The sequence below is a fragment of the Perognathus longimembris genome, chromosome 25 (genome assembly GCF_023159225.1).
Source record: "Perognathus longimembris pacificus isolate PPM17 chromosome 25, ASM2315922v1, whole genome shotgun sequence".
Classification (NCBI taxonomy): Eukaryota; Metazoa; Chordata; class Mammalia; order Rodentia; family Heteromyidae; genus Perognathus; species Perognathus longimembris.
The window spans coordinates 16794156-16818203 of NC_063185.1; the positions used below are offsets into that span (position 1 = coordinate 16794156).

A 24048-nucleotide genomic window follows, 5' to 3' on the forward strand; every position below is an offset into this window, starting at 1 on the left:
CTAAAATGGTAAGTGTGAGCCATCTCATCTGGTTCATTCTGCTTTCTCAAGAGAAGGAAAAAAGCCTCAGGGCTATGATCATTCTTATGTATCTTTTTGTTTTTCTTTGGTTAGTATAATTAAGATCTTTAACATTTTTACCTGCCTATAGATTTTTATCTACTTTTTTAAAAAAAGTGTAACTGGGGCATCCAGAACAACATACATAATTTGCATAGCATGAACATCAACTTGACTGGTTGAACACTGCATTGTACTGTTGTTCCTCATTTGTACATAAAACATGCTCTTGGTTGTTGAATTCTTGAAGGTTCATATAAGTTACTGTATTTGCTTTTGTTTTTAGCACTTATGAAACAGTTGTTGAATTTATAAAAACGGCTCATTCTCCTCTTCTTTACTTAAATCTTCTCTGTCTTGTTGGTTCTTTCGGGTTAAAAAAAATCTTAAGTGAGCCAGGTACTGGTTGCTCACTCCTGTAATCCTGGCTACTCAAGAGGCTCATATTTGAGGACTATGGTTAAAAGCCAGTCCAGGCAGGAACGTCAGTAAGATTCTTATCTTCAATTAATCACCAAAAGGCTGGAAGTAGAGCTGTAGTTCAAGTATGGTAGAGAGATAGTTTTGAGCAAAAAAGCTCAGTGTGTGCACGTACTCGCCCACACCCACACACACAAAATCATTCTGGGTACATAACTTAGAATTTTGTCATAATGTTTTCTGGTTAGCTTTATGGCATTGTTGAATTGGCTTTTTACCTTTCATTGTATTGATTGCTGTCTTCCCCTCCTTTAATTCCTCTTTCCAGCCTTCTGTTTTCAGGTTTCAGTCAGGTTTGATCTTTCTAAACATGTTACTGAAAGTTTTGGTGAGGCAAGGTCCTATGTAGTGCTCTACTAGAATGTATTTGGATTGACATAAAAAAAAAAGAAGCCATCAATTATTGAGTACTTCTAGAGAATATGGTGTTTCTTTTTTTTATTATTACTGTCTTTAAGTAATTGGACAAAGGGTTTTAATTCAGTGTTTTCTTTAAAGTTTGTAAAATGGATTATGATTTAACATGGCCATATGTATGTATCCAGTTCTTGATCTGAGTCACTCCTTCCGTCATGCTCCTTATCCTGTCTGTTTCTTCCTCCTGTGGTATAAATTTTAATTTTGTGTATAAAAGCTAAAATTTTCTATAGTTTGTAAAATTTTTAGTAAGTATAATAGCATTACAGATAATCTGATAACTTTGTTATGTTTTTCAACTTTCAAGTGTTTTTGTATTGATCTTGGCTTATCTATTTTGAAAATATTTGTAGGAAATCCACTTACCCAGGATATATTGAACCTCTATCAGGAACCAGATGGAACAAGAAGGCTACTGAATTATTTGCTTGATAATTTGTCAGGTACTGCAAAAAGAAGTAAGTGGTTATTTGTTTAAATCTTTTAACTAGGAAGACATGAAAGAACGTTGCTTAATTTTATGTTTTCTATTTTCAACCAGTTTCAACAGAACAACCACCTCCAAGATCTTGGATTATGTTACAAGAACCAGACAGAACAAGGCCAACTGGTTGGTAGCCTTGTATTTAACTCATTATTTTTACTGTTCCTGTTAAGCCTAGCAGTATTGTTTGACATATTTCATTCAGATTATTGGTAATGTTAAGATAGAATGCTTAGTTTTGTTACATAATAATACTAGATAATACTAGAGTTAATTCTTCAAAGCCAGCTCAGGGAGATAAATCCATGCAACTCTTATCTCCAGTTAACCACCAAAAAGATGGAAGTGGTAGAGCACCTTCTGAGCAAATAAGCCAAGAGAGAGCATGAGGCCCTGAGGTCAAGCCCCAGCACTGGCATCAAAGGAAAAAGAAAGAGTTAATTCTTGCTTTCTTGGATGTCTATACTCTGTGTTATAGAAAGTACAGTATACTAGTAGTGTTCATCAAATTGGACATTTAGCAATGTCTGGTGACAATTTTTATTGTGTTCCTGGTCTGCATAGAGTTCAGGTACAGTGTTAATAATCCTCAGGGCACAGCCTTACACTAATAGAGACTACCCACTGGAATTAACTCGTCATTTACTGAGACATTTCTGTTTTAGAATTCCATTTTCCATGTCTTAATATGTTCCAAATCTATTTCATATTATAAAATTATATAATGTAGCTAGAGAGAAAATTGAATTAATGACTTATAATCTCCTTTTAATCTAAATTTTAGAAAAGATAGCTTTAGAGTTTCTGTGTGTCATATGTAACAAGAATTGGTCAATGATAGTCCTTTCTTCTGCATGGATTAACAGTAGAGTCATACCCTGTTTCATTGACCTGGCCTGATTGTGCTTCATATAAATACTGTTTATCTTTTTGGTTAGAGGGTTTTTGTTTTACAACGGAAGGTTTGTGGCAACTCTTGTCAAGCCAGTCTATGATCACCACAGATAATTATTTGAATTTTTCTAGCAATAGACTATTTCATAATTAAATACTTAAGAAAGACAGTGTTATTACACATTTCAAAAACTATAGGTTCAGAATATATGCACCGAGAAGCCAAAAAATTAGTTTATTATGCTGGTATTGGGCTAAACTTTATTATCTTTCAAGTTATACCTGTGGTGGCTCTATAGAAGAAAGCTAACCATGTCTACTACAGAAATTGTCAAGTTTCCATATCTTACATTGATAATTGGTGGCATAGTGGAAGACATGGATATCATAAGTCTTGGATTTAGAGGTTGAAAAGCTCAAGATCTTTGTTTGCTTCCAAACTTCATATTCATACTTGCGCATCAAAGCACATTATATTCTAACTTGTTCACATGTGTCCTTTCATTGTCCATTTTGCTTTATTTCTTCCATGTCTATGTTTTCAGTGAGGATAGGTTGAGTAGTTAAAGTCAGACTTAATAAATTAAGTTGTAACTATTGCTGGAATTAATTATTGGCTTTTGTTGGTTTATTTATTTATTTATTTTTACCAAGTGTGTGAATAAGTAAAGTTATCTTCCCTACAGCCTTGTTTTCTGTCATGTGCTATAATGTTCTTTGTGATAAATATGCGACCCGGCAGTTATACGGCTACTGTCCATCATGGGCACTAAATTGGGACTACAGGAAAAAGGCCATTATTCAAGAAATCTTCAGCTGCAATGCTGATATTATAAGTCTTCAGGTAAGTCATAGAGAAGAATGTTATTGATAAAGCAAGGAGCAGTTACACTGGAATATAAATACTGGGTTTTCCTGAAAATACCATTTGCTTTGTAGTACTGTGTTGCCAAATGCAAACAGATAAATATTCACCCTCCCCAATTATCTCTGGTTACTATTTTTATTGAGCAACAACAAAGTTAGTGAAATTGTGTCCATTGCTTAGATAAAAGTTTAGCAAGAGTATTAATATAATTAGGACATACTAGGAAAGTTTTGGACCTTATCAATAGCTGGCTTTTTAGTCCAGCTCCCACATCTTGAGTAATCTTGATCAAGATGCTTTTTCCTCTGATTTATGGTATGTAATAAGCTCCTTTTCTATGTGTGATTCTTTTTCCACCATGTCTAGTGGTGGAGCATACATGCATAGAAGTCTGTGTCTTCCATTTATTACACCAGATTACTGAAAACTGACCTTGGCAGCTGGTGTAAATAAGTTCTTCCAATTAATTTTAGATAAGTTAGATTGAAAATACGTTAAACATTCCTTAATCTGTGCACTCTTCTTTGGAAAAGATGAATTCAAGCTTTCAAACGGAAAGTATAAGGGTTAATTAATGCATAGGAAAATGAAATGAACATACAGAACTAATGTGTAGGACTCATTCTATTTTGTCAAGTTATTTGGTGTTTATAATTTTTCAGGAGGTTGAAACGGAACAGTATTATAATTTTTTCCTGGTAGAACTGAAAGAACGTGGCTATAATGGGTTCTTCAGTCCTAAATCTCGAGCTAGGACAATGTCAGAACAAGAAAGAAAACACGTTGATGGCTGTGCAATATTCTTCAAGACAGAAAAGTAAGCTCTTTGCTTTTTTAAAAGGAAAATGTTCTCAATATTTACATGGTGGGGGCAAAGGGTTTGAAAACGGGCAAATAAGAGAATGAGGTGCTTAGTATTTTCAAGATATAGTACTATTGGCATAAGGAGTTACTGCTTTTAATGATCAGAAATAACCTTGTTTTGGAGACATGCTTTAAATGCTGTTGTTTCTTCAAGTGTTTATTAGGTTTGTAACTCCAAATGTGAATTGAAATACAATGTAGTTAACATTCTTGCTGGGACAGTACAAGGATTCTTTTTTTTTTTTTTTTTTTTGCCAGTCCTGGGCCTTGGACTCAGGGCCTGAGCACTGTCCCTGGCTTCCTTTTGTTCAATGCTAGCACTCTGCCACTTGAGCCACAGCGCCACTTCTGGCCATTTTCTGTATATGTGGTGCTGGGGAATCGAACCCAGGGCCTCATGTATATGAGGCAAGCTCTCTTGCCACTAGGCCATATCCCCAGCCCCAGTAGAAGAATTCTTAAACCCATACTTTGGAGAGAAAAAAAAAAGATTTAAAATTTCAAGTCGTGGGCTTGGGGATATGGCCTATAGTGGCAAGAGTGCTTGCCTTGTATACATTAGGCCCTGGGTTCGATTCCCCAGCACCACATATACAGAAAATGGCCAGAAGTGGTGCTGTGGCTCAAGTGGCAGAGTGCTAGCCTTGAGCAAAAAAAAAAAGAAGCCAGGGACAGTGCTCAGTCCCTGAGTCCAAGCCCCAGGACTGGCAAAAAAAAAAAAAAAAAAAATTCAAGTCGAGATATTCCAACCTGAAACCTAATGGGATGACTAACAGTACTATATGAAATTGTAAAGGTTTTCCAAGGTCTTATTTGTATCAATAATAGAGTGAAAAAACTTAACGGATGTGTGGGACGCTTACTGCTAAATATGAGAGTTTTCCATAATATGATTTAATGCCCATTTTTTTATGTCAGGGAATTTGGGGAGAAAAAATATTTCCTCTGAAGCTAATATCTTGATATTCTCAATTATTTGTGTGTATGTTTGTGTTTGTTTTCTTTTAGATTTACTTTGGTTCAGAAACACACTGTTGAATTTAATCAGCTAGCAATGGCAAATTCAGAAGGGTCTGAAGCTATGCTGAATAGAGTCATGACAAAAGATAACATTGGAGTTGCAATATTGCTAGAGCTTCGAAAGGAGTTGATTGAAATGTCATGTGAGTGATCCTTTGACTTCTGTAAAGTGGACCTTCTAAATTTAATAGTTCTGCTTAGACATCTTCAAAAATAGGAACCAGTAATTTCATTACTTAATGATTTCCTTAACACCTGAAGAAACTCAGAATTTCTTTTCCAAAAAAGTGTCTTTCTCTGCCACAAAGTGAGAAAGTGTTCCCCAGAAAAATGTTATACCTCTTGAAAACTATTTTTGTTCTTTAGAATTCATCATATAATAATAAAATGCCAAAGTTAATAATTAAAATAACTGCTTGGGAATAGATTACCAAACACTGCCATGATTGCTCACCCAACAAGGATAGTTTCTAAGCTCCATTTCTCTTGATCTACTTTAATAATTGCACTTATTTAAAATAAAAGGCGTATTTACAGTGACTTTCATAACGAGAACTGAAACCTGTCACTTTAACAGTTGGATCTGGGGACAGTAAAGAAAGACATCTAAAAAGCCTTGTTTTGTACATATACTTGGGCTATCCATGTAAAGTAGTGAATTCCCCCTTGCTGAGAAATAGCAACTAGAGGTTTAGATACATCAAGTTCAATGATCTGGTGGGATATAATTAGGACATATGACTGGCTTTCAGACTGAGAATCTGTGGGCTGATGTGTGAGTTTTACTTGTTTTTCTGTCTAATATAGCTGGCAAACCACATCTTGGAACTGAAAAACAACTTATTCTTGTGGCTAATGCTCATATGCATTGGGACCCTGAATACTCGGATGTGAAGTTGGTACAAACTATGATGTTCCTCTCAGAAGTGAAGAACATTATTGATAAAGCCTCACGAAGCCTCAAGTCCAGTGTGTTGGGAGAATTTGGAACTATTCCACTTGTCTTATGTGCAGATCTGAATTCTTTGCCAGACTCTGGTAAGAAAAGAATATATATAATCAACATTTTTTTTTTTTTTTTTTTGGCCAGTCCTGGGGCTTGGACTCAGGGCCTGAGCACTGTCCCTGGCTTCTTCTTGCTCAAGGTTAGCACTCTGCCACTTGAGCCACGGCACCACTTCTGGCCATTTTCTATATATGTGGTGCTGGGGAATTGAACCCAGGGCCTCATGTATACAAGGCAAGCACTCTTGCCACTAGGCCATATCCCCAGCCCCATAATCAGCATTTTTTACTTAAGCTCTTTAATACTGTATTTTTTTCTTGTTCATTTCAGATTTAGTTCAAGAAAAATTCAGTTTGTAGTATTAATGTGCAAGTTAAAGTTTTTGGTATGAGGAGGTAGAGAGACTTTTGAAAATGAAATGGTATTTTGGAAACTTACTTGTGGTTGGATATTAATCTCTTGGTAATCACATGTAATACAGCTTGGATATCCCTAATCCAATCTGCTCTAATGTCCTAAACTTTCAACATTGGCATGATGTCAAAATTAATTCAGGGCCATGAAACCTTGCTTGATGCCCAAAATTATTTAACATTTAAAATTGTATAAAGTCAACTGGAAGTGTGGCTCAAGTGGTAAAGCATCAGCTCTGAACAAATCAGCCGAGGAAGAGCTAGAGGCCCTGAGTTCAAACCCTAGTTCTGGTACAAAAAATAAAATACAATTGTATATATAACTACTTTCAGGCTAGATTTATAAGGTACAAGTGAAGCAAGCATAAATGAATTTCATATTTATGCATCGCTCTGTTCCCAAGATCGAGTATATGCAAACGTGTGTGTGTGTGTGTGTGAATATCTACAAATCTAACTTCTAAAGAACCTTTTGTGTGTATGTGTGCTGGTCTAGGGGCTTGAACATAGGGCCTATGCACTATCCCTGAGCTTTTTTTGCTCACGGCTAGTGCTCTACCACAATTCCACTTCTGGCTTTTTTGTGGTTAATTGGAGATAAAGAATCTTGAAGATTTTCCTGCTCAGGTTGGCTTTGAATCTCAATTCTCAGATCTCACCCTCAGTAGTTAGAATTATTGTTATGAGCCACTGGTGTCTGGCCTAAAACCCCCCTCATTTGAGTGATATTAATCTTGAATTTAAAGTTTTAGTTTGGAAATGTTTTCAAGAGCTGACCTCACATTCTTGAACTCAAGTGACTATCGTACATGACCTCCTGAGTAGCTGGACTATAAGCACATCTTACCACATCAAACTTCAGCTCATTATATAAAGAACATATACAACCATATGTTAAACCCTAAGTGCTGAGATTTATGGATGTGCACTACCATACTTGAGTTCATACAGTTGTTTTTTTCTTGCCTGAAGTCAGGTATAACCAGACTCCAAAAGGGTTAAGATAGCTTTATTAGGAGCAGATTACAGAAGTATGGGGTTATAATCTTAGTACTTGAGAGGCTAAGGTAGGAAGATCACAAGTTCCAGACTAACCTGGGGTGTACTAAATGCCATCTCCAAAAAGGAAAAAATTAAGCCTATTTGGGTTTTCATGTGGTAATATTATTATACCTACTTAAATTGGACAACTGTATATTATAGATTCTCATATTTTCTTTCTTTTGATGACTTTCCACCTCAGTTAGAAATGCAGATTCTGTATTACAAACATAAAAAAGAGCAAGGACCTTGGTTTTTCATAATGTAATTTCAGAAAGTCTAGTCTTAAATAATTTTCCATAGGCGATACAGGCAACAAACTGTAGTTCTTACAATAAGAAACTAGATTGATACTCCTTTTTTGTGGTTGATCTCCTTTTCTACAAACAAAAATACTTTGAGATTTGCTTGTATGTGTGGATGCACACATAAACACATCAGATAAATTTGACAGTACAGCATTTACAGTAGATAATGGCCATTAAGAAACACTATATGGAAACTTAAAGTTTTTGTTTTCAAGGAAAATGAAAGTAGAGAGCTATAATTCTGATAGGCTCTCTGGGTATTGCTGCCTCTGAAGCAGATGAGAATTGACTGCTAGTTTCTCAGTACAGTATCACTAGCTAGAGTACAGAATTTTAGTAGCAAATCTAGGAAAATATTCAGTCTTACTAGCTAATTCAATACAAATTATCGTATATTTGCAGAGCCCATTTTATGCATATGAAATTGAGAAAAAGTGTCCAGGGATGGTGAAGTTGCTATGTCACTAACTGGTCTCTACCATCGTTGACAATATAAACTGACAAATAAAACACCAAGATAAAGATTTCATGCCCTCAAAGTATTTTAGCATAAGCAGAAACCTCTTTTTTCAAAAGTTGCAAACTTGGGCTGGGAATATGGCCTAGTGGCAAGAGTGCTTGCCTTGTATACATGAAACCGAGGGTTCGATTCCCCAGCACCATATATATAGAAAATGGCCAGAAGTGGCACTGTGGCTCAAGTAGCAGAGTGCTAGCCTTGAGCAAAAAGAAGCCAGGGACAATGCTCAGGCCCTGAGTCCAAGGCCCAGGACTAGCAAAAAAAAAAAAGTTGCAGACTTGAATTTTAAAAACAAGGGACCACTTTAGCAAATAGACTTGAGCTCAGTTGTGTTATATAGCCATTGGAGAACGATAATTGGGAAGTATAGATGTAAATGAATAAAATGTAAAATATTCAGTGTATTATAACTGTAAAAATGTATTTATTTGACTATGTCTGTTTTTCTTTTTGTTTTTCTTTTTTCCTCATTGGAGACTTGGACTAAAACTTGCTGGTGCTTTACGCTCACCACCCTACCACCTGAACTAAGCTTCTGCTGGGCGCTGGGCATTCATGGCTACAATCCTAGCTACTCGGGAGGCTGAGTTCTGAGGATCACAGTTCAAAGCCAACCTGGGCAGGAAAGTCAGTGAGATGTTTATCTCTGATTAGGCACCAAAATAGCCAGAAATGGAGCTGTTGCTCAAGTGGAAGAACACTTGAGCCTTGAGCAAAAAAGTTCAGGGACAATGCTGTCCCTGAGTTAAAACTCCAGGGCTGGCACCCCCCCTCCCCCCCAAAAAAAGGAATTTGGACAAATTCTGGCAAATTTAAGAAAAGCAAAACATTTTAGAAAATAATACATTTAGGTTTTTATGCTATTATTACATGATCTTTTAAAATGACATTTTCCTTGGATATCATACTTGACAATAATAAAAAAAATACATTCCTCTTCACTTTAGGTGTTGTAGAATATTTGAGCACTGGTGGAGTAGAAACAAACCATAAAGATTTTAAGGAGCTGAGATATAATGAGAGTCTCACCAACTTCAGCTGCAATGGGAAGAACGGGATGACCAGTGGGAGAATCACTCACGGTTTCAAGTTAGAGAGTGCCTATGAGAGCGGTCTGATGCCTTACACGAATTACACATTTGATTTCAAGGTAGGTCCGTTGTTTTTAAACTAATATATAATAGTTGTTTGGTGGGGGAGGTGTCATTGTGACATTCCCATACATGCATGCAGAATACCCTGTCCTCCTCACCTTTTCTAGCAATCTCTATTTCTCCCCTTCCTTAAAACAATTTTACCTTTCATTGTTTTATTTTTATACATGCATATAAAACAGTTGGACTATATTCGCCTTCATTCACTCTCTATTCACCCTCCTACTGACACTGGAACTCTGGGCTTGGGCTCTGTCTGGCCCTGAGCTCTTCAGTTCAAGGCTAGCGTTCTACCACTTGAGCCACAGTGCCACTTCCAGTTTTTTGCATGGTTAGTTGGAGATAAGAGTCTTGTAGAATTTCCCGCCCTGGCTGTCTTTGAACTGTGATCCTCAGATCTCAGCCTCTTGGGTAGCTAGGATCACAGGCGTGAGCCACCAGTGCCTGGCTTGTTATTTTTTTTTAAGTGTATATTAATTATACCAAAGTTTTCACACCAGTAAGCCTTTAAAGTGTTGGTTCATACTCTAATTAAATTAACTGACAGCAGTATTTTTTTTGCTCTTCTGTCAAGTTCCACGTGATTGGTTTCATGTCCTTACTTTGTAGGTAACCTATTAGAATGCTTTCCAGAATGAGAAGTCAGATGAAATATTGGCAGCAAATGAATTCCCAAGTTAGCTTTTGCCTTTAGGGGCCAGTTATGTCTTGTACACTATCACTGACACAGGTGCATGATGCATTACCGCAGCATCTAGTGTGGTGTCAGGCAAGGTGGGGCATTCTTCTCCTGCTTATAACTGCAACTGTAGACCCGAGAGTGAGTGACAGAATGGGATTGGTAATAGCCATTCCTGCTGTTTTAAAAATGCATTCGTATGTGCCTTATGTAGTTAGTAGCATACAATCTAGAAACTTCTCTTGGTGACTTTCCTCATTGTTTATATCAGTGATTGTTAAAGGCTGTGCCACTTTCTTCTGTTCCTCTTAGTATTTTAGTCACTGTTCTCCTAAACCCCAGTTTGTTTCTACTCTCTGGAAAAAAAAAATTCCATTTAGATTGTATGTTGGAATGTAAGTGAGAGCTTAGGTAAAGTCTTAAGGTTTCTTGCATTTCAGAACATATGACCTCTGTCTTTTAAGTATGCTTTCCTTTTAGATTCTTAGACTGATTGAGTCCAGAGTGCTAACACAGGGTGGGAGAGAGTACAACTGTATTCCTGTTGTTTCTGTGGTTATGCTTCAGGGCCTTTGGCCAAGGAGAGAAGGGGCTAAAGCTAGAGGAACAAAGCCAGTAGGCTTGCAACAGTGCTGGATGTCATCCTGGGTGCTGCAGCTATAGTTCAAAGGGGAAAACCACATCTTGTGCTAGACAGCTTCTGGTTACTATACCAACAGTAACTTTTAAAGCCTTTTTTACATCAGTTTTGGAGGTTCTAGTTCATGATTGAGTGGCCCTGTGATGTTGGGCTTCTCTGATAAGGCATCTCATGTTGGCAGAAGTCAGGGTAAAGCCAGAGGAAAAGGAAAAGATCAGGCTAGGGAGAGACATAATTCCTTTCAAGGACATGGTTCCAATGACTGGAATCCACAAAGACCAAACCTCATTCAAGCCCACTACACTTTTGAAAAGCATCTCCTTGTGGACACCAAGCCTTTAACATGTGGACATTAAGAGCACACACAACATTGGGATTGTGCACGTTCAGTCACAGATGACACCTTGTGGTGGCCATTAGCAAAAGAATAAAAACATCAGTGAGTGGAGGGAATAAAATAGTGATTTCAGGATTTAGAAAGATGTTTGGAAATTGATTCTACCTAACATTTCAAGATTGAGAAGGAGCTAACTAAAGGACAAATAGGAGAAAATGTTCCATGCAGAAGCTTATTTACAAGTCTGGGGCAGGAAAGAGCTTAGTCCCTACAAAACGCTTTCCTTCCTGCATTGGCTAATCTGGCAGTCAGAGCGGGAGCACAAATTAAGTTAGGAAGGAGAAGCACAGGAAGTATCATCTCGCTGAAGATTTGACAAAGATCCAGATAGAATCCATTTTTCTGAATTTGACATGCACAGACTCAGATTTTTCCTTAGGATTGAGCCTGTAAGTCATTTGATTTCTGTAATATTACATATTCCATAATGCTAGGGAGTTTTCCTTTGTCTTATTTACCAAACATGATTGTAAGGATGTCTTGAAAACAGTATTTCAAAGTTATCTCATTGGGACTTCTGTTTCTTGTTTTTTTTTTTTAATTCTTGTTTTTCAGGGTATAATTGACTACATCTTTTATTCTAAACCTCAGCTAAACACTTTAGCCATCCTGGGACCTCTGGACCACCATTGGCTAGTTGAGAATAATATCACCGGCTGCCCACATCCACTCATCCCCTCCGACCACTTCTCACTTTTTGCACAATTGGAGCTCTTACTGCCTTTCCTGCCCCAAGTTAATGGCATTCATCTCCCTGGCAGGAGGTAGTCAAGTACCTTCAGAGGACAACCTCAGTTTTACTTGCAAGCTCGTGAAAACCTGAATTTAAGGGAGTGAGGTATGGCCACTAGGGATTTTTCGTAATGATGATTTGAATTTTCAGTCTGATTATATGGTATAAGGGTATCGTAAGAAGCCAGGTGCTAGCAACAGACAAATTCTGAGCCCAATATGCTTTATATACTGCTAGACAGGGATCGGTGTGTTTGCACCTCTTTTTAATTTGTTACAAGTAATTTTCCTGTTTCTTCTATCTAATATAATATTTTCATGCCTTGAAATAGGAAAATGTTTGAACAGCATATTCTCTTTGCACAGAAATCTGTAGCACTACTTTTTTTGAGGCCAGTAGTAACACCCAGAGACCATTCTCCCAGACTTTACTCCCTCCTTTTTCAGACTTGTTTGTAAAGTATAGAATTTGAATTTAGCCTTTATGATTGTATAGGATCCACAGAGACCTGATTTATGAAATTTTGTACTAAAAAATCAGATTTGAAAACAATTGTATTGTAAATTAAGGCTAATTTTTTTTAACCTGTTTCCTGTGTTCTGAAGGCCAGCTTGTAAAAGAGTTGCAACAGACTTTCTCTGCAATGATTTGCACTGTTAGGGTTTTGTTAGCCCTTTTGTACTACTTTATTTTTAAATGGAGAACATTGCTCTTTAAATCTAAGTCTGCTTAGACCTTAGGACATTTTCTTGGGCCAGAGGCAACTTAAACTCATGAATTCCTGAATTTTTATGAAAACTATACTAGGACAGATAAGCTGAACAAGGAATGATCTGTAGGATTTAAGGACTGAACATGATAGTTAATATATGTACATTCTGATATTTTTTAAGTCTAACTTTTTTAAGTTATAAAATTACAGCTGCTTGGTCCAGCTTAACTCCTTGTTGAGACATTTCCTGTCCTCTCTCCACTGTGCCTGCCTAACTTTGTTCTCACCAAGCACTGCCTGTGCATGCAGAGAAAATCTGTGCATCTTCTTTTATATTTTTTAAAAACATTTGTGAGAATTTTATGAAAATGCTTTTGTATGAGCTATGGCTTTTTTCCCATTGTGAAGCATTGCATATCACATTTTGGAGCGTGTACATAGGGTGGGCCGTGAGGCCCACACACTGCTTCTAGGTGTCTGCACAGTGCTGTTTGTCACCAGAGTACTACTATCATGTGAGTTCTACTCGGTTCTGAATATCCTTGTTCTCACGTTTTTTAAATCATTCCTTTTTTTACAGTAATTTTCCATTTATGAAGCAGTATAAATAATTGCATTTTCAAAACAGGTCCTTAAAGCAATTCTTCAGATCATTTTTAAAGTGACTAAGTCATTTTAATATGTCAACCAAGATAAAAGTTATGTCGTACCCTGTATTTTGCCCATAGTGCCATTAATAGATTAGAGATGTAAAGTCAGCTTTAACTTTGCAAAGTTAACTTGTGTATCTTCTGTTTTCCTTCATTGACTCTTCTCTCCCAAATCAAATGAATTCAGAGGGAGTTTGGACTAACTGCTTTTGTTTCAACTGCAGGCAGGGGGGCAAAAGGACACCATATAAGCATTAAGAAGAAAAATTGTTGAATGTTATTAACAGTTTTTATACAGAGGAGGAGTCATTTTGGATAATGACTTAAAATTTTATGGAAATGTTCAGCACTTAATGTGCTTATTCTGTTTTTAGATAAAATAAAATGACATACTGTTTAAATAAATGATTTTTTTTTCCTTTCAAGAAATTCTCCAAAAGGTTTTGATCTTCAATCTGTCTGAGACTTGATTTCCCCCCCCCTTTTTTTTAAGACATTGTTGTAATGGTGGGTTTTTGTTGTTTGTTTTGTTTTTCCTTAAACAGAATTGTTTTTGTGCTTTGTATTTAAGTTGTGCCGACACCAAACACATCCAGTTTATAATCAGTACATTGGAAGCTGGTATTGCTGATGTAGAACCAGTGCATAAATTCTTACGGTCTTTTGTCTTTTTTTTTTTTTTTTTTTTTTGGTAATGTGTGAATTAAAGGTATGTTTACTCGTTTTTCCTAAACACTGTGTTGGTAATGTGCGTGCATCATGACGATTTCCAGCCAGGGGAGCTGGGGGCTGGTTGGACTGATGAGACTGAGGAAGCCGCTTTTCCTATGGCCTGCATGGTGAAGTTGCAGGTCCAGAGAGCTTGGGGAAGGGGAGGGGGAGAAGCACTTACTCTTTTGTATTTGTTGGTGGAAGACATACTCTTAACATAGATGCTGGAACTAGAGTGCACTTGTTAGATGCTAAAGGTTTGAGCTTTACACAAGATGTTTTCATCTGTATTTGTTACTGTCTATAATATATTTGAATTTGGGGGCAGTGTATTAAGATATAATAGCCTGTTATGTCTTGAAAATACTTGGTCTTGATTCTTCCAGACATTCTGTGGGTCACTTTGAACAGCTGTACCTTATTTAGGTAAATTGAACCAAGAGTGTCGATTTACAAATAAAAATACTTGGATGTATAAAGAAGGGTCAGTCACACCAAAATTGAATGCTACTTTTGAAAGCAAGGTTTTATGTTTTAAATATTTTCTGTGTCCTGAATAATATCCAATAATCTATACTTCTTAAAATGCAATAAAAACTAGTCTGTTGGCAATGTAGATTATTTTTGGAAATTCTGTGAACAATATATGTAATGCTTTTCTCAAATGTAATTTTAGTGTTCTTGCTGGATAAATATATCTTGGGAATGATTTCCAGGAAATTCGGAATATGCTTTCTGTTTTGGATATCAGAATTTGGAAACCTTCAACTTCTTGTAAATTTTTTGAAATATACTTTACCATATTTGTGATGATTATTTATGCTTTGAGAATTTAAATGATGCTCATCAAAATCAATATATGGCATAATTGAAGTTGTAAAAGTGAATTCCTTATTGCAATTTTAGTAGGCCCAGAAGATAGGCAAAGAACATCTCCAAGAAATGTGCATTTTGTTTTTGATTTGGTAACAACCAGGAAAACTTACTTTGTGTTAGCACTTTGAAACCTAACAACGTCTTTATTACATTGGGTAGAATGCACTTCTGTTGAAACTAATTCCAAACTTCTTCTGAGATTTACTTTTTCAATCTTAACACTCAAGCTTTAAGAGTTCCACCTTTTTACTATTTAAATTTAAGGAATTCGTTTCCATTGTGACTTTCAAGGTTTGGTGGTCATGTTGTGTAAGGACGAAAGTGAAGTGAACCTAGGCAGACAGCTGGCAGCAGCATGGTGTTTGATGTCAGTCATGCTACCCAGTACAGGTGTGGCAGGCAATTCAGAGAACGCTGTACCATAAGGAAGGTTGTTGATTTTCCCCCACCACCACCATGAACAGTGTTTTAGGATGTTCGCTTTGCTCTTCTTTCTGGTTACATAAAATTTAAAAACCAGTATGCTGATGTAATAATGTGTAAAGTAGATATCTAGTCTTTATTCACAGTATATTGTATCGTGCAGTGCACTGGACTGATTCTTGTTTACCTTTCCTATGACGAAACCCAGCACACTATCTGCACCAAGCTCAAAGAATGTCACATTTGCCTAGGCAGCTCGTGGATAAGGGTAATGGAAACCAAGTTTCTACCATATGGACTGGTGATAACAAGCGCTTTTACTGTTCTTTTCAGTGGAACCTTCTGGTCAAATTGTAACTAGCTAGTATTATATTTATATACAGGGTCTCTTTTCCTTACCGATGTATTTTCCTACTCATAGCCAACCAATAAATTCAATATCTGTTTCAAATATTTTAACAGTGTAATTTGTACAGCTGTAGTACTAAGACTTGAGAAAAATCAGTGTTACTTGACAGACTGTCTGCATCATCTGGACCAGGCTTACGACTCGCCTTTTCAAAGGGAAGAGTAAGTGGGGACGGGGCCATGGGGCAGGGGAATGGTATGAAAAACACATTTCCCCTTCATGGCCACGTTACTCAGTATAACACATCTTTGCCAAAGTTGGATTTAGTGTTTAGGTGTCCAGTGGTACCTCATAATATAAAAACGGACTTGCGTGTCTTCCATCATTCTCAAGGAAGTTGACATTTTAAATAGATGTTCTTAAATCCAGTAGCAAGGGGCTGGGAATATGGCCTAGTGGCAAGAGTGCTTGCCTTGAACATGAAACCCTGGGTTCAATTCCCCAGCACCACATATACAGAAAATGGCCAGAAGTGGCGCTGTGGCTCAAGTGGCAGAGAGCTAGCCTTGAGCAAAAAGAAGCCAGGGACAGTGCTCAGGCCCTGAGTTCAAGCCCCTGGACTGGCAAAAAAAACCCAACAACACAGTAGCAAACATTGTGCTGGGCTTATATTAATTGATTAAATAGCTTATGGGCCAAATGCATTTTCTCATAAATGTAAACTTTAGGAATATGTCACTTTCTAGATGTGAGGATGAGCTAACAGTTGATTTTATTTTTTAAGGAAAAAAGATTTGCCTTTTAGAAACTGCTTCTCACCAGACATGGCCTATACCTGTAATCCCAGTGCTAAGGAAGATACAGCAAGAGGATAGTGAGTCTCAGCCTACCTGAGCTAGCTAGCTAGAAAGACTCTGGTTATTTTTAGTCTATCAGGAGACCAGAGGTGATGTCCATTTGTTAAAATGAATGCATCCCAAGTATATGTGTGTGCCAAGCTACTTTTAAAAAATATATTCTATCTACTCATTCTTTGCAGAACGTTAAATGAAAATATATCCAGTACATTATTTCCAAGCTTAAAGTATCAAATATATGCTAAAGATTTTTTTGGGACTAGAGATTCACATTTAAATCAGCTTTAAAAATAAGCTTTTGCTGGGCACCAAGTGGCTCACACCTTGTAATCCATGCTACTCAGGAAGCTGAGATCTAAGGATTGCAGTTCAAAGCCAGCCTGGGCAGAAAAGTGTGAGACTTTTACCTCTAATTAGTCACCTAAAAATGAAGTGGAGCTGTGGCTCAAAGTGGTAGAGTACTAGCCCTGAACACAAAAGCTCAGGGACAGCAAGCACCAGGCCCTGAGTTCAAGCCCTATGACTGGCCAGAGGAAAAAACTTTCACAAATACTATACAGTTTTAATGCAGCATATATTAGAATTTTGTGGGTGATACCTTTTGCTAGGATTTTATAGGATTTGAGAAATACTTTTATAAGCAAATTTGCCCTAAAATGACCAGTATTCTAAATAATGTTCTCCGTGTGACCTTAAGAAATCAATCATGTAGAAATTGGAGAAACTGCTAGCTTACAGCATAGCTTGGAAACCCATTTATTCAGCACATTTGGCATCCCAAATGAAAGAAAAAAAAAGTTCTCATTTTCTTCAATGTCAAATCATTCTAAAAATCTTACCCTAACGCTTTTTTAAATTGTTTGGGACCTGCCATAAGGAACTGTGGTTATTACTCTTAATTAGTGTGATCCTAAGGCATATTTCAGCTGCTGCTGCTGTTTCTAGCTGTACTAGCAAAGTTAGTCCAAGCTGCCTTCAACCTGAAGAGCGGAAGGGAGACCTACTTGAGACATTGAGACATTTTAGTGAACCTTGGGTGTGGTTAAACCTCTTCTTGGTTTTTGATGAATACTCGTGTAGATGTGAGACAATTAGAATTAATTGTAGGTATTACAGGTCGTTTGGAAATAAAAGATGTGCAAGTACAGTCTGTGCCATGTTGATCATTATAATTGCTTAAAGACCCACCCTCCAAGCACGGTGAATGGCATGCACTTAGGCCTACGAGTATGCAAATCTAGAAGTGATTTTAAGTTGTGTTTTTTTTTTGTTGTTTTTTCACATTGGTGTGGGTTATGTGTATGTGTGTGTGTGTTGTAGGTCCTGAGCCTTGAACTCAGGGCCTGGGCACTTGCCCAAGCTTCTTTTGCTTAAGGAGGCTCTACCACTTGAGCTACAGTGCCACGTCCAGCTTTTTCTGTTGATGTGGTGCTGAGGAATCGAACTCGGCTTCATGCGTGCTAGGTGAGCACTCTACCACTAAGCCACATTCCCAGCCCCTTTTTTTAAAGTTGTATTTTAGTGAACTGCCATGAATGTGGTCCCAAGATTCAGCCTTCCTAAGCCTTTGTGGAGTCATTAAGAATGTGGTGGATGGATCTAGAACTTGGGGATCCATGTGTCGTCCCCTCCCCCTCCCCCAAACAATACAACATGGGCTCTACACGGTGGTGCTCTGGCACCAATCTTACCTAGATGGGGCTTTCAGACAAAATTTCAACTCCCATGCTGCATTTAGCCATGTTTATTGAGAACCAGAGAAAGGCCTCCCAGCAGGCCGGGGCAGCCGGACTTCCAGCCCTGTGGTGGGGTACATCTTGTCTTCAGGCAGGGTTGCCCCAGCATCAGCTCAACCAAAGTATGTCAGGGCACCCTGGGAAGGAAGAAGCCCAAGGTTGAGTAAAGCACCACTGGCATACTTGCAGAATTGGCAAACACGAGACCCTAGGCACTTGAGGTTACTCAGGAAGTCATGGCTGCTGGCACTGGGGAGAGCTCTGGAGCAGTGGATTGGCAATGGGTGCGGGGACAGGGTACCCCAGCCTTGTGGTGGCCTCCTGTGGGAGGAGCATACTATAGAACCTCCCCCCCCCCCACATGCACACATAGCTCAATCAGATCAGCTCACATCTAAGGTCACATCTTAGCTCTGATGGGCTAGGTGTGCTGGAGCAGCACGAGAAGCTGGGCCTCTCCTGGTAATGGACTGGGACAGCACTTGAGAGACTTGAGGGGTGCCCGGGACGCCTGCGTTACCAGCAGTGTCTTCACAGCTCCCACAGCCTCGGGGCCCAGCTCCGTGACGCACTTCCTGGAACCCTCTATGAGGTGCTCTACCGGGATGCCCATGCTGGCCAGGACCATCTTGAGCAGGGTGAAGGAGTTGAGAGGCAGGCCGGGCACCGCTTCCGCTACAGCGTGCACAGCAGAAGGAGCAAGGGCGGCCGCCGGTTCAGCCACAGGCTTGACGAGGGAGTCCACAAAGAAAGCATCGCCTGCCAACACGGAGAAGCTCGCACCTGGGCAGGTATTCCGAGGAGCCCCTAGCTCCCGCAGGGAGCCCCCCGTAGCCTGCCCAGACTTCCTGTCCACGCCACAGGGCACTCACCAAAGTCTCCAAGCAGGGCCACGCAGAGCACCACGAAGAGGACAACAAGCTTCATGGTGGACACTTCTCTGCTTCTCAGAGCCTGGTCTGAAGTCTTGATATACCTTGGGCTGGAGCCTCACCCCATCTTCCTGACAAACGCATTGTTTGCTCAGCCAATAGGGAGAGCTGTGGGCAAATGCTTGTTCTGACCTGGTGGGTCCTGAGAGCCTCGTACCACCCCTACTGCCCCCAGTCTTGCTTGGATCCTGGCTGTTTCCTCTTGGCAGCGATCCTGGGCTGAAGTGCTGGGTCCTGGTCCTGAGACCAGGAAGCGAGGCTTGTCCGTGCTTTGTCTCCAAGAGACGCACCCAGGTCTGCACCCACACTTTGTGGTCTCGCCCCACCTTGCCTAAGGCTAGAACACAAGCCCTGGTGGGAACTGGCCCCCCACAGAGGTGAGGCGAGGGGTTTTGCCAACTCTTCTCATTCTCCAGGAGCCCCACGGGTGGACATGCGCAGAACTCGGGAGAGCTGAACTTGGGCCTGGCCTCCACCATGCCACCTGAGAAACGAGAAGAAAAATGCCTGCAGAGGAAGGCAGGAGCTACCCAAGAGCCCAGTGTGCCAAGAGGCAATCTTGATGGAATTCAGCCATCTCTGTGTCCCCACAGCTCCTGGCTCCCTGTTTTTAGGCCTGAGACCTCTCTGCATACTTTTGGCATTCTTTTATCTTTAAAACAACCTTCCACTCTGGTGATTGTTGCATACCCGGGCTTACATAACACCTGTCTTAAAAACACCTTCCTAGCACCTGAATATAGCTTAATGATAGAGAAAGCCAGAATTAAGCAAGACCTTGGGTTTGATTCCTAGTACTGAAAAAGCAAGAGAAACCATAGAAACAACATCCATGCATGCCCAGGTCTTCCAGGCTCTGGTCGTTTGTGTGGTTGAGTCCTTCACTTATAAGCTTATCGTGTTGTCACAGGCCTACTTGACTTGCTCCCAAGATTTTGAATTCCCAGAATACATCCTGACATTAAAGTTATGTCATCATGTCCCTGTTCCACCACTGAGAAGGCCAACAGACTTTCCCCAATCTCCTAAGTAGTAACAGAGCCCAGGCCAAACCCTTCTCCTGCAGGACCTACCCTCCCGCCCACATTGGCTCTCCCAACACCCCATCCACAGGGATAGACAGAGGGTGTGTCTGCTATCATGCTGCATGGTTGAGCCAGGAGATGCCTTGATATGTTTTTTTTTTTTTTTCTCTTGAGGCTACTGTGTAACCAATCAATATTTACTTGACTGCAAACTACTCCCATTTGCTCAAGAGTTCTGCAGGCCAGAATTCTAGTATCATTGGGATGAAAAGATATTGACAGGCCAAAGCTTTCTGCAGAAGCTCAATGGGAAAATCCATCCTCAGCCTCTTGCCAGTTTCTGGTAGCTGTAAGCATTCCTTGGCATATGGCCGCATCTCTCCAGTCTCTACTTGGAGCTCTTTTTGTTAGCTGAGTCCTGGGGCTTGAACTCAGGGCCTGCGTGCTGTCTCTGAGATTTATCACTCAAGGCTAGCGCTCTACCACTTTGAGCCACAGCTCTTATTTTGGTTTTCTTGTGACTAACTGAGATAAGAGTCTCACAGATTTTTCTGCCTGGGCCGGCTTTGAACTGTGATCCTCAGATCTCAGCCTCCTGAATAGCTAGGATGAGAGGCCTGAGCCGTCGGTTTCTGGCTTGCTTCAAGCTCTTCTGTATGGGTTTCCTCTCACTGCTTTCCTCTTATGGTTGCCTGCACTTGCACTTAGCATCCACCTGGATGATCTAGGAGAATCCCCCCTTCTCAAAAGGATTCACTTAGTCACAGCACCCTAAAGAAACACTCCAGCATTTAGGGCTGAATAGTGTGTGTGTGTGTGTGTGTGTGTGTGTGTGTGTGTGTGTGTGCATAATTCACTCTCAGATTTCTGCTGGCCCTCTCCCGTGCAAGGCCAGTTGAGGATCTCCAGGGACAGTCAGGAGTCCCACAGACATGGGGAGCAGGAAGAACAGGAGTCTTTTCCCCCATCTGGTTCCTGAGAACGTTGCCCGGACAGCCAGGCCTTGGTGCTTGTCAAAATCACAAGAACGTCATACCATAGAGGTGCAGGCAGGCAGAGGCACTGCCGTTGGCCTCTCCCTCACTGGGCCATCATTGGCTGAGCCTTCCAAGATCCCAAACTTGACCCTTGACCCAAGCCCAGGGCTGCCACTCATCATTTCCCTCCAGGACTTCCAGTATTCCCAGATGAGGAGGCAACATGCAAATGTTAGTTCCAGCTCTGAAGATGCCAGCAGACCTCCAGACACACTCCTAGCTAAACACAAGACTTGCCTTTCTCCTTGAGGACCCCCAAACTAGCCTCATTCTTTGAAAAGCTCCCCCCGAGGTGTGGCCAAGCTCCGATTCCCGTCCCAGCTCCCAGCCTGGGTTCAGGGCCAGCACGACCTCCTCCCTGCCAGGTACCCTTCACCCTAACTGGCCAGGGGCTCAAAGCATGGCTGCCCTGAGCTTGTGGAGCTGGAGTTCAACGTGCTAGTGGGGTGCCCACACAGAAGCCCCCTAACATCCTGAGGTTCCAGGCGATTCTTCTTTTTTTTCTTTGTCAACCAGCATCTCCACCTGTGAGATCTGCCATCTTGGAACCCTTTCTGATACCAGGGAAGTAAGTTATTAAACCCACTGAGGCAGATGGGTGTGAACCCCAATTCCATGAGGAAGGGAGTGGCTGGTCTGAGCCAGTGGGCCCAGCTTCTTAGGCCTCCAAGCCAGGCATCTGCTGACTGGCTCTCATGGGAGCTGTCTATAGAGTGTGGACAGGGGCAGGGGGTCCTCAATGGGGACCTTCTGCTCTTTCTCCCAGAATGCACTGTCACGTACTTACTGTCCGGGGACCTCTAGTGTGCAGTGACGCGGCTGCAGGGTGTGTCTGTGGAGGTGTTTGTTCATACACCGCCCCATCTCTCACTGAAGTTGTAGGCCCCCCACTTGGCCCTTGGGGCTTCCTCATTCCTTCAGAGCTCCTTTCCCAGGAGAAAGTGGGGATGAATGGGTGACCCCGAATGGGGTCAGCCAGCACCCTGCTGCCTCCGCCCAATACGGGACTCCTGGCAGACCCTTGTTCCCCAACCAATACTGCCAGCCACCCATGTCCTTTCTAGGCAAGTCTTCCTGGTCCCGACCCCCGTTCTGGGGTCATCAAATAGCCTCCTTCCTCTTTCCTCATAGCTTAGCCATCTCGGCCCTGGGGGGCTAGACTGTGTCACCAGTGTATCACGTTCCCTTGGCCAGCGTCTCTGTCTTGGTCAATATTGATCTGAATTTTTCAAGCACTTCCTTTTGCCTTTTCCCCCCCGTCCGACGACCTCTTCTCTACCAGGGCCTGCGGCAGAGAGGGTGGACAGATGCCATCCGTGAGGCTCGTCCTGCGTGGGCTGAGTCTTGGTGAACACGATTGAAAAGGGGACCCCCGTGGCTCAAGCAATGACTGACCCAGATGCAAATAATGTCACCACAACCTTGCTCTTCTCTGCCATCTCTCGGCTCTTGTTTTAGGGAATTGTCCTCTCCGCAGCCAGCAATGCCAAACCAGAATGTCAGTTCCAGTCTCAGGGATAGAAGGCCTGCTTTTGTTCCCGGGATTCTCCCTCTTGCTCTAAGAGGGGCCATGGCAGCAGTGGCCAAAGAAACATTAAAGTGTGTTTTGAGTTTAGCCATTTCTGCCTGGGCACAAATAGCCTTTTCCTATTCAGACTTAGATTTAGTATAGAAGCAAACACCACAACACAAAAACCCGCCACAGCTGACTCTTTGAATCAGGGCGGTTCCCACTGGAATGTGGAAAAGAAGGCCGAGCAACAGCAAAATCAATGTGGTCAGTAGAGAGCAGACCCTAAAGGGGCTGGGCGGGCCCAGAAGGGGCTGTCTGCAATCCTTTGCTGGGCTCCTGGCTGCCCCCACAGACCTGATGACCGGCCTGTAGAGCCCTTCCTAGGATGACTGCGTCCTGCTGGTCCAGCTGACAGGGCTGCTGCCCTCAGTGGTCATCCCTGGGCTGGTGAGACATCTGCTGGGCCAGCCTGTCTTGGAAAGTCTGCTGACATACGCCCCATGAAGCTGCCACCACTCTGGTGACAGAAAGCCCTGTGAAGATTGCAAGCAGGCCCCTGGCGCCCTCTGCTGTCAGAATGGGGGTATGGCAATGGATCAGAGAACAGATATTCACGGAACACCTCCCTCCTTGCTGTTTCCTTTGGGTACTATCCCATTGGGCTGGGAAGATTCGATTCAAAACAAAACAAACAGTACAGTTGCAGCCGGGTTCTGGTGGCTCATGACTGTCATCCTAGATCCTCGGGGGCTGAGATCTGAAGATCACAGTTCGAAGCCAGCCCCAGCAGGAAATTCCGAGAGACTCTTACCGGAAGTGGTGCTGTGGCTCAAAGTGGTAGAGTGCTAGTCTTGAGTACAAAAGTTCAGGGGCAGCACCCAGACCCTGAGTTCAAGCCCCATGACCCACCAAAAAAAGAAAAAAACAAAACTCACAACAGACAACAACCCCAAAACAAACAAACAAATATATATATAGTTGTCACTTTATTTACCATCCACTCATTGTAACTCAAAAGACTGGCATCAACTTTATTATTATCTTCTGTTAAATATTTCAAATCTTTTCGGAGAACATTGTCTACAAAGGCATAGTAAGTTTTCTTCCCCAGTACTTTTTTTGGGGTGTATAGTGATATGGCGGGGAAGGGGAGGGGTGACACCAACAGGTGCTACACACCACAAGAGGATGGCTTTGGTCCTTTGAGTCTCTGGTAAACCTTGATGCAAGTCCCACGGCAGGTGACACC

The 24048-nt window shown here is 41.1% G+C and overlaps 3 protein-coding genes across 5 annotated transcripts in view; 1 reads left to right on the forward strand and 2 right to left on the reverse strand.

Annotated features, from left to right (window-relative positions):
- Cnot6 (CCR4-NOT transcription complex subunit 6) overlaps window positions 1-15803 on the forward strand; it is a 34172-nt gene extending 18369 nt beyond the window's left edge. Inside the window, exons 5-12 of one of the 2 annotated variants that reach the window (XM_048334000.1) lie at window positions 1311-1400; window positions 1499-1567; window positions 3022-3179; window positions 3866-4020; window positions 5076-5230; window positions 5895-6125; window positions 9323-9525; window positions 11801-15803. In XM_048334000.1, the coding sequence (XP_048189957.1) occupies window positions 1311-1400; window positions 1499-1567; window positions 3022-3179; window positions 3866-4020; window positions 5076-5230; window positions 5895-6125; window positions 9323-9525; window positions 11801-12013 (1274 nt within the window). In that variant the 3' untranslated portion in view covers window positions 12014-15803. Of the gene's footprint in view, window positions 1-1310; window positions 1416-1498; window positions 1568-3021; window positions 3180-3865; window positions 4021-5075; window positions 5231-5894; window positions 6126-9322; window positions 9526-11800 lie in introns of both variants that reach the window. The other variant, XM_048333999.1, reaches the window with a different exon arrangement.
- A 2910-nt stretch (window positions 15804-18713) lies between these two features.
- Scgb3a1 (secretoglobin family 3A member 1) lies at window positions 18714-19536 on the reverse strand. The gene is made up of 2 exons (XM_048334143.1): window positions 19165-19536; window positions 18714-19051 (listed from the first exon to the last, which is right to left on the reverse strand). The coding sequence occupies exons 1-2, from the start codon at window positions 19217-19219 to the stop codon at window positions 18714-18716; spliced, it is 393 nt and encodes a 130-aa protein (XP_048190100.1). The 5' UTR covers window positions 19220-19536.
- A 4248-nt stretch (window positions 19537-23784) lies between these two features.
- The window catches only part of Flt4 (fms related receptor tyrosine kinase 4), a 40468-nt gene continuing 40204 nt past the window's right edge, over window positions 23785-24048 (reverse strand). For both annotated transcript variants that reach the window (XM_048334184.1, XM_048334185.1), the window contains exon 31: window positions 23785-24018. The gene's annotated coding sequence lies outside the window, so the exon portion shown is untranslated. The remainder of the gene's footprint in view (window positions 24019-24048) is intronic.